Source organism: Protopterus annectens, chromosome 5.part1 (genome assembly GCF_019279795.1).
Source record: "Protopterus annectens isolate FY-2018-M chromosome 5.part1, PAN1.0, whole genome shotgun sequence".
Classification (NCBI taxonomy): domain Eukaryota; kingdom Metazoa; phylum Chordata; order Ceratodontiformes; family Protopteridae; genus Protopterus; species Protopterus annectens.
In genome coordinates, this window is record NC_056736.1 from 526,467,615 (window position 1) to 526,485,863 (window position 18,249).

General features: G+C 37.2%; 1 protein-coding gene across 1 annotated transcript in view; it reads left to right on the plus strand.

The window, feature by feature from the left end:
- Window positions 1-18,249, plus strand: part of SIDT1 (SID1 transmembrane family member 1) — an 853,551-nt gene that overhangs the window by 686,982 nt on the left and 148,320 nt on the right. The window contains exon 20 of the mRNA XM_044073143.1: window positions 10,113-10,127. Coding sequence (XP_043929078.1) covers window positions 10,113-10,127 — 15 coding nt within the window. The remainder of the gene's footprint in view (window positions 1-10,112; window positions 10,128-18,249) is intronic.

Sequence of the window (18,249 nt, forward strand, 5' to 3'; positions counted from 1 at the left end):
TGCTAATGCTAAACGTGTTATTTTATCAGCTTTCTGCTTTGTGGGACAATTGTCCCTTTTGGCTTTGTCCATATTACTTACTCTGACAGGTTGGGAGGTGTGCGCTATGTGCTTATGCTGCCTGTGTTATCCTAATAACTTTTGGCTTGGTAGCATACCTCTCAACCTCTTAAAGCAACATATCTGGACAAAGCCTTCAATGATGGCATATAGGGGCAGATTTTAAATATTGCCCTTACAAACTTAAAAAGTTAATAGAATAATAGGTTTACATTAGCATGCATTTTCTGACAGAAGTGTGGAGTCTTAAACTTAAATGTTTTGTCATTATTTAATGACTTCAATCCGCAGCTATTTGCCAGACAGGTACATATTTTGGGGGAACACACCAAAAATATAAGGCAAGCATCTGGGCATTCTGCGAAAATCTGTACAGTTGAGAGGTATGCTTGGCAGGGACGATTGTTGCTTATGCCTTTGACCCCTGATTTTTGTTTTCCTGATGGGTTGGGGGTGTTATGAGCATTCTTGCTCATTTGTAATTGCAGAAAGGCAATTCTGGAGTGCAGGGCATGTGTATTGTGAGAGCTCTGCTCTCAGACACACCCCCTGCACTCATACACAGCTCTCTCCCCATTTATCAGCAAAGGCAGTGTGCCTTCATGAATATGCAAGGCGCGCTGCTGTACTGTATGGGGATGGTCCCTGCCGTGCAGGAATAACTTATTCTTGCACAGCTGCTTGCTGAATCCTGGGGTCTATTATCCCTATTTATAGGGTGCACCATCTACTAATCATTTAATTATTTAATATAACATTCTTGGCTGAGTTTGGCATGGCTGTGTAACTGTCCACCTGCTAAACATGTACTCCAATTACTACTTGGCATGTTACCAGGTGTTATGCATCACTGTTACAATGTCCCATCATGAAGGCAAATAGTACAGTTGTGTGAGATGTTTTCTTTTCTTTAGCATTTTGGCCAAACCTTATTACACTCAAGGAGGTGATTATGTACAGAGGATATTGCAAATGTAAACTAAGTTCATTATTAATTTTAGAACTTTTAAAATTTTACATCCATGTGGATTGAATTTGGAAATGCATCTTAATCTCTGATTTATGTATAGGTTTAGGTTTAATGTTTGGATGCATTTAGAGCATTTAATGTTTTGTATTTGTTTATAAATGATGAGAGGTTGTATTTTGCACACAATTTTTCTCTGAGTACATGGTGACAGGTAAAAAATTTGTATGGGTAGACACTTTAAATGTGGGCACTTTGAATGTGGGAATTTGGTATTTTAATGGAAATATTTTATTTGGATAATTAATGGTAATTAGTTTGTATATAAAGACTACTTAATTGGTGTGTATATTCCCTCGAAGGCAGTAGCTGAGGTACCAGCAAGCACCAGTAAAGATTTTTTGCAGTCATACTTCTTTTGGCTCCAATTTTTTTTTTGTTTTTGTTGTCTTTTGTGGTGGTGTTGTATTGCTTATGTTGTTTGAAGGGGCCTCAGCAGTTTCAGAGATGACACATGTACCATTTGAACATAACCAGTTCACTTTCACAGAACTGTGGAAAGAGAGGGAGGAGAAGTTTGCTCTGAATAATCCCTGGTCCCTGGGTAATGACAGTTCGTGTTCAGCCAAGTATGAATAGCTCAAACATTTGTTGATTAAGGAGGTTATGCTGTTCTATGATATCAGGCTGCTTGAAAAATATGTCAGTTTAAATATTACTCCGAGAGGCTTGAGGATGGATCGTTACCTGCATTCGAGTTTGTGAGGAGGAATCGTATTTATTAGAGGAGTGGAAAAACATATCACTGCATTTCACTCTTGTGTGACTAAAGGTCCTGATAAAAATAAATTTAAGGTCGTTTCATAAAGTTCGAAGTTGTCTTCTGCAGATGAAAGAGGTTCTCATGAAGGAGACCTCTGAGAGTGCATTTTCCAACAAAATGAGAGAAATTAAGGCAAATGTTAGTAAGGCAGAGGGGGAGATTGTTGAGCGGAAAAGGAAGAAATTGGATTGTGATACCAAGGATTATAAAAGCAACCATATATTTTCTTGGCAACATAAGGCAAGAAGGGGTAGAGCCAATGTGGATTCAGCTGAAGGAAGATCATGCATACCGCGAGTCTACAGAGACTTTTTCCAGTGGGAAGAAAAGTGTCTCATTTGAAAATTTGAACAGCGAAGTTGTGGGTCATGTGGAGCAGCATTCCAGGCCTCAGCAGTCCAAAGGGTGAGGATAAAAGTGGCAGGGCAAGATGTGAAGGAATTGAATCATATTTGCAAGGGTTCAGAAAATGCCAGACTTTTGGATAGTATTAATGTTTCTGTTTGCAGGTATGTGGGGGACAATCATCAGAATGTAGATGTTCATAATGATTTAAACGTTATAAATCTTTCCAATTTGGTTATTAGTAAGGACATAAAAAGTTTGTTGTTAAAGGAGGTGAATTTTGTTCCAACCTGTTCTCCCAGTTTGGCAAATCTTTTTCTAGAAGTCAGACGTTTCTGTAGAAAATTGCATTTAAAAGTGTTTTTTCATAATATGAATTTGGAGAATGTGGATATTGAATCTGCAGGTGATGACTGTCTTTTGGACATGTCTGTGCAGGAAAATGACTTAGTTGATATTTATTATAATGAAAATGATGAGAATAATGACAATTGTGTACAGTGGGAAGCTGCAACCAGTTATGAGCTGTATTCCCACCTGTGGGGGTTAAATACGGCTGATTTCCAGCACTTTGCCATGATTGGATGGTTTTGAATATGCTGAGCTAAGCTAGCTATGGGGAAACCTGCTTAGCTAAGGTTGGCATTGCTTAAAAGGACAAGTTCAGCACTGCTTACCAATGGGCAAATCCTCTTAGCTGGGCTACTCATTGCTTAGCAGTCATATTTACACAATGCTTACACGTGGTAAGCAGAGCTGTGCAATGCTTAGCACTGCTTATTTTTCATTTTATAGACTATCTGCTGCATGCCATTGATTCATCATTCATTACATATAAATTTGTTTACTGTCCCCGACATCCCCCAATGTGCTTTCATTACATTTATTCATGTGTGACTATACTGTATGGGGCACTTGTTTTTATATGAGGATTTCTTAAATTTATTAAACTGACACCTCACATCTGGACCAAATGCAGTACTCCGGTTAACAAATATATGTTGTTTTAGTAGGTAATACTAAAAAAAATTGTTTATGTACTGCTTTCACATGTAAAATGTGAATTGGTTACAGTGGGGATCAAATTAGGAATGACTGCTCACAAAGTGTACACTCTAACCACTACAATATTCTAATATGGCTTTTTTTGGGTGTCTCTTGCTATTTAACATATTGTGCTGTTTAAGCTGGACTAAGCTTAGCTAAGCAACGGGCACACCCGTGCAGCTATGCTTAAACTTTATCGCATTTATAAAAAAACAAAAGTTTTGTTGCGTTATTTTATCTATACCCTTCAGAATATCCCTGCTAATGCTAAACGTGTTATTTTATCAGCTTTCTGCTTTGTGGGACAATTGTCCCTTTTGGCTTTGTCCATATTACTTACTCTGACAGGTTGGGAGGTGTGCGCTATGTGCTTATGCTGCCTGTGTTATCCTAATAACTTTTGGCTTGGTAGCATACCTCTCAACCTCTTAAAGCAACATATCTGGACAAAGCCTACAATGATGGCATATAGGGGCGGATTTTAAATATTGCCCTTACAAACTTAAAAAGTTAATAGAATAATAGGTTTACATTAGCAGGCATTTTCTGACAGAAGTGTGGAGTCTTAAACTTAAATGTTTTGTCATTATTTAATGACTTCAATCCTCAGCTATTTGCCAGACAGGTACATATTTTAGGAGGAACACACCAAAAATATGAGGCAAGCATCTGGGCATTCTGTGAAAATCTGTACAGTTGAGAGGTATGCTTGGCAGGGACGATTGTCCCTTATGCCTTTGACCCCTGATTTTTGTTTTCCTGATGGGTTGGGGGTGTTATGAGCATTCTCGCTCATTTGTAATTGCAGAAAGGCAATTCTGGAGTGCAGGGGCATGTGTATTGTGAGAGCTCTGCTCTCAGACATACCCCCTGCACTCATACACAGCTATGTGCCCATTTATCAGCAAAGGCAGTGTGCCTTCATGAATATGCAAGGCGCGCTGCTGTACTGTATGGGGATGGTCCCTTCCGTGCAGGAATAACTTATTCTTGCACAGCTGCTTGCTGAATCCTGGGGTCTATTATCCCTATTTATAGGGTGCACCATCTACTAATCATTCAATTATTTAATATAACATTCTTGGCTGAGTTTGGCATGGCTGTGTAACTGTCCACCTGCTAAACATGTACTCCAATTACTACTTGGCATGTTACCAGGTGTTATGCATCACTGTTACAATGTCCCATCATGAAGGCAAATAGTACAGTTGTGTGAGATGTTTTCTTTTCTTTAGCATTTTGGCCAAACCTTATTACACTCAAGGAGGTGATTATGTACAGAAGATATTGCAAATGGAAACGAAGTTCATTATTAATTTTAGAACTTTTAAAATTTTACATCCATGTGGATTGAATTTGGAAATGCATCTTAATCTCTGATTTATTTATAGGTTTAGGTTTAATGTTTGGATGCATTTAGAGCATTTAATGTTTTGTATTTGTTTATAAATAATGAGAGGTTGTATTTTGCACACAATTTTTCTCTGAGTACATGGTGACAGGTAAAAAATTTGTATGGGTAGACACTTTAAATGTGGGCACTTTGAATGTGGGAATTTGGTATTTTAATGGAAATATTTTATTTGGATAATTAATGGTAATTAGTTTGTATATAAAGACTACTTAATTGGTGTGTATATTCCCTCGAAGGCAGTAGCTGAGGTACCAGCAAGCACCAGTAAAGATTTTTTGCAGTCATACTTCTTTTGGCTCCAAGTTTGTTTTGTTTTTGTTGTCTTTTGGGGTGGTGTTGTATTGCTTACGTTGTTTGAAGGGGCCTCAGCAGTTTCAGAGATGACACATGTACCATTTGAACATAACCAGTTCACTTTCACAGAACTGTGGAAAGAGAGGGAGGAGAAGTTTGCTCTGAATGATCCCTGGTCCCTGGGTAACGACAGTTCGTGTTCAGCCAAGTATGAACAGCTCAAACATTTGTTGATTAAGGAGGTTATACTGTTCTATGATATCAGGCTGCTTGAAAAATATGTCAGTTTAAATATTACTCTGAGAGGCTTGAGGATGGATCGTTATCTGCATTTGAGTTTGTGAGGAGGAATCGTATTTATTAGAGGAGTGGAAAAACATATCACTGCATTTCACTCTTGTGTGACTAAAGGTCCTGATAAAAATAAATTTAAGGTCGTTTCATAAAGTTCGAAGTATTCTTCTGCAGATGAAAGAGGTTCTCATGAAGGAGACCTCTGAGAGTGCATTTTCCAACAAAATGAGAGAAATTAAGGCAAATGTTAGTAAGGCAGAGGGGGAGATTGTTGAGCGGAAAAGAAAGAAATTGGATTGTGATATCAAGGATTATAAAAGCAACCATATATTTTCTTGGCAACATAAGGCAAGAAGGGGTAGAGCCAACGTGGATTCAACTGAAGGAAGATCATGCATACCGCGAGTCTACAGAGACTGTTTCCAGTGGGAAGAAAAGTGTCTCATTTGAAAATTTGAACAGCGAAGTTGTGGGTCATGTGGAGCAGCATTCCAGCCCTCAGCAGTCCAAAGGGTGAGGATAAAAGTGGCAGGGCAAGATGAGTAGGAATTGAATCATATTTGCAAGGGTTCAGAAAATGCCAGACTTTTGGATAGTATTAATGTTTCTGTTTGCAGGTATGTGGGGGACAATCATCAGAATGTAGATGTTCATAATGATTTAAACGTTATAAATCTTTCCAATTTGGTTATTAGTAAGGACATAAAAAGTTTGTTGTTAAAGGAGGTGAAATTTGTTCCAACCTGTTCTCCCAGTTTGGCAGATCTTTTTCTATTAGTCAGACGTTTCTGTAGAAAATTGCATTTAAAAGTGTTTTTTCATAATATGAATTTGGAGAATGTGGATATTGAATCTGCAGGTGATGACTGTCTTTTGGACATGTCTGTGCAGGAAAATGACTTAGTTGATATTTATTATAATGAAAATGATGAGAATAATGACAATTGTGTTGATGGAGAAGAAAGTTTTTTTACTGTCTACAGAAGACTCAAAGTACCTCATGTACCTTATGTCAGCACTTTTAACCCCTCTAAAACTTCTGTGTCTATTAACACTTTTGAAAATGATTGTGTAAGCAAGTTGAATGTGAATATTTGAAGTTTATTAAGAGTAATAGAGCATATAATTTAAACAAAAGTGAATGGATAGCACTTCAAGAGTTACGTGATGTAAACAAGGATTATGTTCTTACTCAGGGTGGTAAGGGGGATAATTGGGTCATCATGTCCAGAACTAATTATGACAAGATGGCAGAGGATTTGTTACAAGATAGCAATATCTATCAAAAGTTAGATGGTAAACATGTGGTAGAATACAATTCCCTCCTGTTAGAATTATTGGAGCCGGGGAAGAGGTTAGGGTTTCTCTTTTCTTCTGACATAAGGAAATCATATATAAAATATCCAAAGGATGCCAAATTTGTTGTCATACCCAAAATTCATAAAAACATAGAGAATCCCCCAGGAAGGCCAATTGTATCAGAAATAGGAGCTTATTTGCAGAATGTGGCCATTTTTTGGATGCCCATTTAAAGATTTATTTGCCCAAGATTCCATCATACATTAAAACAACAAGGAGCTTTCTGATTTAGTCGGGGAGAATGGTGTGGGAGACTAACTTTTATTGGGCCTGTGTGGATGTTATAACATTGTACACTAGTACTAATAACAGATGGAGTTTGGAAGCAGTCCAAAAATAATGGGTGAAGGCCCTCAAACAATTTGTTTGATCCAGCTTCTTGAGTTTTGTCTCACACATAATTATTTTGGGTTTGAGAAACATGTTTTTTCAGAGAGAGGGCACAGTAATGGGGGCATTTATTGCCCCCTTGTATGACATTTTTACAGCTTCTACTCTCATCATGTAGTAGTTTACAAGCATTATATTGATGATTTAATTTTTCATCTGTAAGGGTGACATGGGTTAGTTTGATGGGTTTGTGGAAGAATTGCATTAAAACATATGTGGGTTAAAGTTTGTCCACAGAACACAAAGAAATTATGCAGTTTCTTGATATATAAATGTTTGTTGAAAAGAACAGCAAAGTGCATTTTAGGCCTTTTTTCAAAAAAAAAAACAGCTCTTAATATTTTTTTTTGCTAGAAGTATGCACCCTCCACACCTTTTGAACTTTTTAGCTTATGGGGAATACAAACTTATTTTTAATAATACGTTTGATAAGTCACAGCTAAATAAAGAGTTTGACAAACTTAGGAACAAGTTGTTAAGTAAAGGTTACACCTTGGATATATTAAAAAAGGCAGAGATGGAGGTAAGAGGAGATCCCATAGTGGGAAGTGTCCATAAAAGGATGTGGGACCATGGTGATGAAGCATGGTTGGATAGGAACATGGAAATAGATGGTGAGGTGAGACCTTTTTTGTTGACAGGTTTTCCCCTTTTTCTAAAATTTTGAGGGAGTTAGTTATAAGATTTTGCCCTATTGTTACACAACATGACAGTTTAAATATTTTTTTTCCTGAGAGGGTGACATTTTCATATAGCAGATTTTTACATTTGAAGGAATTGTTAAACTTATGGAGATTTCAAGGGGAAGGAACCCGTTTGTGATCCTTTCTATGGGGGAGATGTAAGGTGTGTGGCAGGATTAAAAATTTACATGGTAGTAAGATTAATGGAAGGAATTATAGGGCTGTTGGCCAGTTTAATTGTTGCTTCTGTGGAGTGGTGTACTTCATAGGTTGTGGAATGTACAGCCACCAAGTGGTATGTTGGGCAGACCAAAAGAGTGGTCAGGGAATGGATAACAGAACATTTGGGAGATAAAAAGAATGTTAAATTGGATAATCCAGTGGCCCAACATTTCCATTCTGCACATGCTGGCTCTGACAGCATTTTTTTCTTTAGCATTTTGGCCAAACCTTATTACACACAGGGAGGTGATTATGTACAAAGGTTATTGTAAATGGAAACTAAGTTCATTATTAATTTTAGAAATTTACATCCACTGTGGATTAAATTTGAAAATGAATCTTAATCTGTTACTTATTTATAGGTTTAAGTTTAATGTTTGGATGCATTTAGGGCATTTAATGTTTAACATTTGTTTATAAAGGACAAGGGGTTGAACTTTGCATACAGTTTTTCTCTGAGTACATGGTGAGAGGTAAAAAATTTGTGTGGATAGACACTTTAAATTTGGGTACTTTGAATGCGGGAATTTGGTCTCTTAATGGAAACATTTTATTCGATAATTAATGGGAATTAGTTTGTATATAAAGACTGCTTATTTGGTGTTTATTTGTTCCCTCAAAGGCAGTAGCTGAGGTACCAGGAAGTACCAGTAACGATTTTTGCAGTCATACTGCTTTTGGCTCTGAGTTTTTTGTTTTTATAGTCGTTTGTGCTGTCGTTGGACAAGTTTATAACTCTGTACCTCCCAAACCCTGGAATAAAATTCCCCTACACGTTAAACAGTCTAACTCACTATTTTCCTTTAAACATAAACGAGACGACTGGATGGATATCCACAAATTTACTCCAGGATAGACCAGTACGGCCTTCCTGAAGAAAAGATATATAGCCTGATGAATGGTACTGGCACGGTGAGAATGGTCATGAGACTCACTGCTCTCGGAATATCTATGAATCTATAATCTATGTTAAAGTGTTCTCATTTTCTTTGTTGCATTTGAGAGCAATCTCTGCATTTTGTTTATTTCAGATTGTGTGTAAAATTGTTATTTACAGTGTGCTGATTGGACAGCCCAACCAACATGCTAGTTGTAAATCAAGTATATACGAATTGAAAAAAAAGACCAGCCTTTGAAGTACCATTGAGCAGCCATACTTTCTATTGGTATATGCTGAGGGACAGAGCAAAATACAAGAAAAATCAGGTACATTCTGCAAAACTAAACAATTGGAAAGATAACTGATTTTCCTTGTATTTCTGCCCTGATCCTCGGAAAGTCTTGGCATTGGCAATTAAAATAAATATAAAAACAGCAATGGAGATTCTCTCTTCTCCATTGCTTCTCCTGCATTGTACTGATGTACTGTGTAAGCATGGGGACATAAGTCCCTTACCCATGGGGAGTACATCAGTAAACAAGGAAAACCTGGAGGAGCACTACAGCATCATTCTACAAAGACATTATTTAAGAAAGGTAACCAATTTCTTTCTTAAATAATGTCATGGCATAATAACAATAATCCACTCCTAGGTGTGGGTATATCAGAATTTGCCCACTGCTGGCTTTGTGGGTAAATCTGGACATACCCAGACCCAGTCACAGATTATTGTTTAAGTATTTATCTCACTGTCTCTAGAATCACACAGTTCTTCATTAAAGATACAGTGAGGTTAGTGATGCATTCTTTTCAGCTTTGGCCGGGTGCAAAGTGTGGATGCGATGTACATGACCAATATGGGTAGCTGAAGTTTTTCTTAGTAGGTGGATTGTTAGCAAGAGACACTGATAACATTGCATACACCAATGTAAGTAGATGGGCACAGAAGCAAAATAAAATTATGGTAGTCTTAGCTGGTTGAATTCAGTTTACCCATGCTTGGTACATCTTAGGGATGATGACGGGATGCTACAACTGGAAGGAAGCTATATGTGTAGTAAGTGTGGGAGATAAAAGCTGTAAAAGCTACTGTGGTACACAGCGGTGCAATGATATCAAAACTGTCAAAACTGAAAAAAATGTCCAGTGGTGAATCTCTTGAATAAAACAATAATGCAGTTTTAATCCAGTTAAACTGTATTCACTTATGAGAACTAATGCAGTTTAGCTAAATCTACAAAAGTTTTGAATGTTATGTTGTCTCCAATGGACATAGTCTTGCTAACATTGTTTGCTGACAGTCTTGCTTTTCTCTTTCCCCTATGCTTTGCCAGATGTTTCTAATGCAGGTAATAACCTTTGAGAACTATTTTATTTTACTAAACTGCAATCTGTATTATCAGTGGTGAATTTTGAGTCTGAGAATGGGTAAGAGGTACTTGCAAGGCTTATGGATTATTGTGACACAGTTCCTGAAACGTTCCCATAACTGCCATGTAACAGTGACAGATTTTCCTACATCACACTTTAAGGATGTGTTGTTTAGATGTAGATTCTGATTTTAGTTAAGGCACTATTTCTTGTACAATTTATGTTTTCCTTTCTCAGAAGGATGCACCACTGAAAGGGTAAAGTAGCAGTATGAATGTATAAGCAGGCAGTGGGAAAGTACGCAGTATTGTACTTTCACTTTTATTATTCTTTAGCAACACTTATTCGTTGTTCAAGAAAGCTGGAGGTGGCCCACCAACAATGAAGATGACCCAAGGGGTGTATGTTTAATCGCCAAAACTTACATAAGGGTGCCTTGTCTGTCACTGGTTGTAAATGTAAGCACATCTTGATGTAGGCCATAAAAGAATTCCATCTTGTAGCTGATGTAAGGGACTTCTGTCTGTCACAACGTGTATCTGTGTGTCCTGTGCTTATCATTGTGCCATAGTTTTGTAGTGACTGGGTTACTGATAGCCAGTCCTGTCACACGTATCACCATGTTATGCTATGTAACTCTTTATTTTATTTTTACATTTGTTAAATGGGTTAGTCCAACTGTGCCCAGAAAGCCCTTTTTCAGTGGAGATCCAAGGAGAAAAGCACCAGGAAAGTAATTAAAAAATAAAAAAAAAAACTAACAATTCAAGTTGTAAGATACTTAGTACAAAAACAGAGAAAGATAAATATATAACATGAATATTTACAAGGCAAAAGTACAGTATTTTGAGAATGCAGTAGCAATATGTTTGAGAAATTTGGTTAGCATTAAGTTATATACAAGGAATACAGCAATGGCTAAAATAAAAAGTATTTTCTAATATGTAATATACAGTTCTGAGTAACATTATGACATAGTACAACAAAGATGCATTTAATAGAAGGGGTACTAACTGAAGATAGAGTATTATGTGTAGACAGTTTAAATGAAAAATAAAACAAACAAAGAAGAAAAGCAAAAAATGTCACAGGACCAGGTGGCACTCAAACAAAAACAAATATTTAATCCAAATAAAGTAAGCACTTTCGTACAGGATAATACCTGTACTTCCTCAGACAAAAGTAAATTCACAACAGAAAACATACATTTATATACATCCTCCCAAGTAACAGTTGTAGTGTATTTCATGTTAACAGTACATTTAATCCTGTCTTGAATCCTACATTAGCAGCCTTTGAGCATATATGTGAGTTTGATTTAAGGAATATCAAGTTATTTAAAAATCTTTTTACTATATCTAACAATAATAACTTGAATTATGATGAGAGAATGTTATTAACAGGCTTAACTACCAGTTGGTTACGCATTTCCCAACCTGACAAAGGAGGGGGTATGGTTATTTTTGACAATGATGCTTATAAGTAAAAATGAAGTTAATGTTAGAAACTGACAATTATGGTTTAGTGTCCTTAAATGAGCTCAATGGTGCATATAAAATAATCAGGTTATTTTTGAATGATTTATTCATTGAAGCACATATATCCTTGGATATTTATAATTATCTAACAGTTCCAGCACCACAAATTCCCATCATCTTTGGAATACCCAAAATTCACAAAGATTTACAAAATCCCCCTTTACGTCTAATAGTTACTGGATGCAATTCCATTACATATCCTATGGCCAAATTTGTGAATAACATACTAAAACATTTTCTGACTGATAAATCACAAGTATGTAGAGATTCTTTGTCTTTTTTGGCTAATGTTAATGGTTTGGCATTCAAGGAAGAATTCAATTTTTCAACTGTGGACGTGAAGGACTTGTACACAGTGATCCCCCATGACCTAGGTATCGATTGGGTCAGAAAGTTGTTAGTACAGAAAGGTACAGACAATGAGGAATTATATTTGGTTCAAGAGTTTTTGGACCTAATACTTACTAACACCTTTTTCCTTTTTGATGACTCTTATTATTTGCAGACCAAGGGTGTTGCTATGGGATCACCATGTGGGGTCTTTTCTAATCTGGTTATGGTCTTTTGGGAAAAGAAATTTATCCTAAGAAACAATCCTTTTTTTGGAACACATTTATTTTTATACTCGATACCTTGATGATATTTTTGTCATTTTTAAAGGTAACAAGGTTATTTTTAATGATTTTATTGATTATATGAACAATACTACCTTCTTCTTATTATTCTTCCGGCTTTTCCCGGTTAGGGGTCACCACAGCAGATCACCTGTCCGCTCATGACTGGCAGTGGAGTTTTACAGTGTCGAGTTGCCAGCCTGGCGCCCAACCTTCCACAGAAGGTACACACACATGCACTCACACCTAGGGACAATTTAGAGTGTCCAATCCACCTGCAGCATGTCTTTGGGATGTGGGAGGAAACCAGAGCACCCGGAGGAAACCCACACGACCACAGGGAGGACATGCAGACTCCACACAGAAGACACCCCAGCCGAGGATCGAACCAGGGAACCTCTTGCTGTGAGGTGGCAATGCTAACCACTGCACCACCGTGGCTGCCCTATATGAACACTACTACCAACTTCTTAAAATTTACAAGTAACTTTCAAAAGGCAAGGATTTCTTATTTGGATATTTGCCTAAGCAAGGATTGTGTCAGACAATGTTATGTGGCCACCATTTTTAGAAAAGAAACATATTTTAATTCTTTTCTGCATTTTTCTACTTCACATCCTGACTAACAGAAAAAAATCATTAGTTCGAGTCGCCAGGATGATTTCCAATTATAATGACTTTTTGGTAGAGTGCCAATTTCTTAATGACATGTTTTCAAAATGTGGTTACCCACACTCACTGTTGGAGGACATCCTGGGAGAAGTTACTTCTAAAAGGCTGGCTGGTAATTTTAAAGCCATTTTGAATGATTCTCGATTGGGTGACGAGGAAGTATTTGATTTCTCCAGTGTACACCTTGGTGGACCAACTGTTAATCCTATTTCTGATTTCACATCCACCTTTATTACCCCTTTTTCCAATGAAGCGTATGTGATCAAGCGTATTTTGTGTAAGAACTGGGACTTGATTACAGCAGATGAGAATGTCAGGGATAGTTTGCCCAGTAAACTCACAGTTATATATAAAAGTGGACTAAATTTGAAATCCATGTTCGAGGTAAAGAAAACCAATAACTCCAAAATAAAAGGTATGTTTAAGTGTGAATCATGCCCCTATTGTAAATTTGTTAGCAATGGCCTTTCTTTTACTGTAAGGGACATGAGGCTCTCCTGTAATGGTCGATACAATTATAATTCAAGGAGAATTATTTACTTGGCCAAGTGTAAAGTTTGCCCTGTCTTCTATATTGGGAAGACCGATAGGAGTCTTAGGGACAGGGTATATGAACACACATATACAATCAAGAATAAAAAGGTTGAGAATGCCCTTGCCAAACATATAATACATTTTCCAGACCACACTTTTGATTTTAGGGTGATAGATCAGGTACTCAACAATATAAAGGGTGACCCCATCTCTCTATGGGTGGAGAGATGTGAATTACTGTGGCAGCTTCGATGTGATGCATTTAGGTATCTTGTCATTAATGAAATGTGCTCTATAGCATGTATATTGAAATTTGGAAGCCTTATTAGATAGGTGGCCACTATATTGTTGTATGAGAAATTATTTCGATGAAATATTTTACAAAGAGAAAAGAACATTTTTATAACAAAAGAATACAAGCATTTAGAATATAGTGTTCTTTTTTAACACTGTGGATATATATATATCTATATATTTTTTTATATGTATTTTATATATACTTTTTATACATATTTTAAATGTTTCCATATATGTATTTTCTGTATATATATATATTTATTTACACACACACACACACACACACACACACACACACACACACACACACACACACACACACACACACACACACACACACACATATATATATATATGGTTCTACCTGACATAATCGAAACCACACAACACCGACAACCACATCACCGACACCACATATTCGACAGTCCATAAACACGAAACCACACATAACCGACAACGAAATAACCGACGGTACACAAACACGAAACCCCATACACTGCACACACCACAATAACAATTAAAAACAAAACACATCCCCATTCCACAAACCACACACAACACAAGCACACCAAAATCCTTACAAGCCCACACTAAACCTTACCCTAACCCTAAGGTCCGTCACTATCGCACACTTACCTACCCGCTCCCTAACCCTAACTCACTTAACCCGCCCTATCGCCCTAACCCTAACTCACTTAACCCACCCCTATCGCTCCCTAACCCTAACTCACTTAACCCACCCCTATCGCTCCCTAACCCTAACTCACTTAACCCACCCCTATCGCTCCCTAATCCTAACTCACTTAACCCACCCCTATCCCCACAGACCGTCAATCTCCACACTTACCTGCTCGCACCCTAACGTCGTCACTACCGTGATACTCACACAGCCTTTCCCCATGTCGGCATCCTCGGCGTTGGTGTTGTCATCCGTCGTCGGTCTTCTGCATTGTCGATGTTCTGCCACTCGCGATTCGCGTCGGTCTTCTTTCGTTTTCGATCTTCTGGAGCTCAATTCGCTGTCGGTCTTCTGCGCTGTCGACGAAGTCAGGTAGAACCATATATATATATATATATATATATATATGTATATTATATGTATATTTATATCATTTTCAACTAGTATCATTCTTATGTTCTTTCTTTTATTCAACATTAGTTATATTTGCTTAATTAATTATTTAATTGATCATGTGATTCTAATTAATTGGGGTTGCATCTTGGAGCTGTCATTGATAATCAGCTCACATTTGATTCCCACATACAAACAAATATTAAAAACACATCAGAAACTTGGTATGTTCGGCACATACACTTCCTCTCCCCATCATTCCTTATCTACACCTTAAATCCTCTGCAAAACAAACTTTCTTCCTGCTACATCCTCCTCCATGCACCATGCACCATCCATAGACCCTTAGAACCAGCACTCAGAACCTACTTGAACTCCATAAACCTTTGCCCTCCCATCACATATCTGTACTACCAGCAGCCTTCCTATCTTTAAATCTCTGCATAATTCCTCCAGCTACTACACACTCCTTAATCTACAATCCCTTCCCTTCCATAGGAACTGTAGTTAACCACTTATGTAAATACTATCTGTGCACACCTACTAACTAGAATCTTAACTAATACTTTCTCTCTTTACATTTATTAGTGAATATAGAAATTAAAAATTGTAAACTTATTTGTTATTCTTGTATTTGCTCTTCGGTTGCTTTTCCTGTTTTTCTTAATACTGTCTTGTGCTTATATGTACTACTATGATACTTATCAAACAGCAGATGTTATGTTCTACCTATTACAATTTATTTTATTCTTGTTTGTATTTTTGATATTGTATCTTTTGGAGCTTTTCTCCCCAGGACTCCATTGAAAATGGGCTCATTCGGTCCAATGGATTATCCTGGCAAACAAACTTCAAATAAAATAAATAAAATAAAATAGATAGCAGATTCCTATGTTAATTGAGAGAAGAAGAAAAATTCATTAGGTTATTTCCTGACAAGAAGAGATCCATGCATGTTGGAAATGAATTTTTAGTTGCTTTTTGAATTTGCTACTTTTGTTAGTGCAGCGAAGGGACAACCAAAGTCTGTTCCATGAGTATGCAATTGAATGACTGTAAAATATTTTTTCAATATTTTTGTTTGGATAGGTCACCTGAAGTAGGTTTTGTTGTGTGCTTCTGAGGTCACAATTGAGTGTGTAGGGTGTAATTATGGATGTAAGGGCAGGGCAGGAGTTGGGGCTGTTTAGGATATATGTGCAATTTATAGCTGTGATATTTGAAGCATGTGAGGGAGCAGTAAAGAGTCTTATCTGAATGGCCAAAGAATTCTCTTGAGGGGCAAGGAAACTGTCTCCTTGGATATAGTGTATTGTCATTATTATATTATGATAATGTCTGTGTATTTTTACATTTTGTTCCAGATTGGGATTTGCTTTGACAAAAAAGATGTCAGAAACTGCACTCACTGTTTGAAAATCAGATTCAAATCATGCTGCTGTTTGTGAAAACGTAAGATATACCTGGAAAGCATTTGGACTGACTCAAGCCAAACATCACAACTTGAACATGAAAATCCAAATATTTAGAATATGTTTTTCTCTGGAGAAGTACAAAGAGACAGTTTATAGTAGGCCCACCAATGAATGCCATTTGTAACATTTGGTCATGTTTGTATAAGTTAGCTGCTATGCTGAACTCATGAAGTGTGTCTGAAGTCAGGAAGTAGCAGTGTAGATCATAAATAAAAGAATAAAAATGCTGGTGCATGGAGTCTAAGGATTTATTATAATCTATGTGGTCATTCTGTGTGAATTTCCTTGGACTTTGATGATTTCTGTTTTGAATTCTTAAGTACCAGTGTAGAGGTTTCTACAGCTCACCACAAGTTAGTTTAGTTCTTGTGAAAAACAAACGGTATAAAAGGTAAGGAGTACATCACATGCTTGCCTTTTATGCAGGTGTCAAATCAGGTAGATCTGGTTATTTTGAAGGGGGCATTTTTTTCTTGAAGAGATGGCAAACTAGTCATGCTGTGATACAATACATCATTTGGAAATAAGAATATTATTATGCAATATGGACCAGGAGTTAGCATGCAATTTCTCCTTTGCAACCCATTGATAACCACTTGCCCAAAAAAGGTGTTGAGTGCAAGAAAAGTGACTGAAATAATTTAAAAAAATGGATTTTTTTTCTTTATGAGGGCTACCCCCCACCCCCCACCTCATGCAGGTAGCTTGACCCCAAAGACGTAATGTAATTTAACTCTTAAGTCTGCTGCTTGGGGCAGGGGCAAACAACAACCTCACTGACCTCATTTCATGAATATAGAATTTGGCTAAGTGCATATTACAGAACAGTTGGCCATCATACTAATGGATAGATACTACATTAATTAAGCATCTAAGGCCACAGGAGCAGGACAGAAGGTGATTAGTTTGACTTCATTAACTGAAAAAACTGCTCAGTACCTGGAGGCTAGCATGGTACTTGATTCAGGAAAACATAGCTTCACAGTAGGAATTCCATGTTAAGTTAGTCATATAATAGTTAATTGAGTGGCCAAAACAAAAAAGAAAAAAAGAAAAAAAAACAGCTTGTGGTCTTACCATAGAGTAACTTAAGCAATGTTTTTGATTCGCTGTCATTCAAAAGTTTCACAAGCATCTGTACATGTCAAAGGCACAGCTACATATGAGATGCAATAACTGAATGACTAAGTTAAAATTGTAGTGACAATAGATGCTTGGTTAAGTCAGGATAGTAAATTAACCAAATTAAACATGAGCTTATATGTGTAATAATCTATTCAGTACTTTGTAATAAATGTTCAAAATTTTGACATGACTGTGATGTCCCTCCTCCGGTGCCAGTAATCAAGGAGCCTCAATCCTCACCACTGACACCAGTGGGGAATGTTCACTTAGAACAAAATGGATGCACACACTTTCATATGCAGTTCTCTGCACCAAGCACAATTTCCCTTAAGAGCACACAGGGAACACACTCCAGACCTGGGGCTGGGTTTTCTTCTCCATACCCCAAGTAAGATTTCACCTTTCTCTCTGCAAAAATTAGTGCTCTGTGTCCCTGTTCCAAGCAGCTGACACACTCTTTGAGATTTGATTTTCATACATACACACACACACACACACACACACACACACACACACACACACACACACACACACACACACACACACACACACACACACACACACACACACACACACACACACACACACACACACACACACATCCTTGGGAAAGGCTGGCACAGATTTACCCACTATACCACCTCTACCCAAACTATAAGGTAGATTCACTGCCACCAGCCAGCTACATTACCACGGTACCCAATTACTCTTAGTAAAATTAATACTTATACAAATGGTAGTATTAACCAAGCAGCAAGACTTTCAGGAGCATG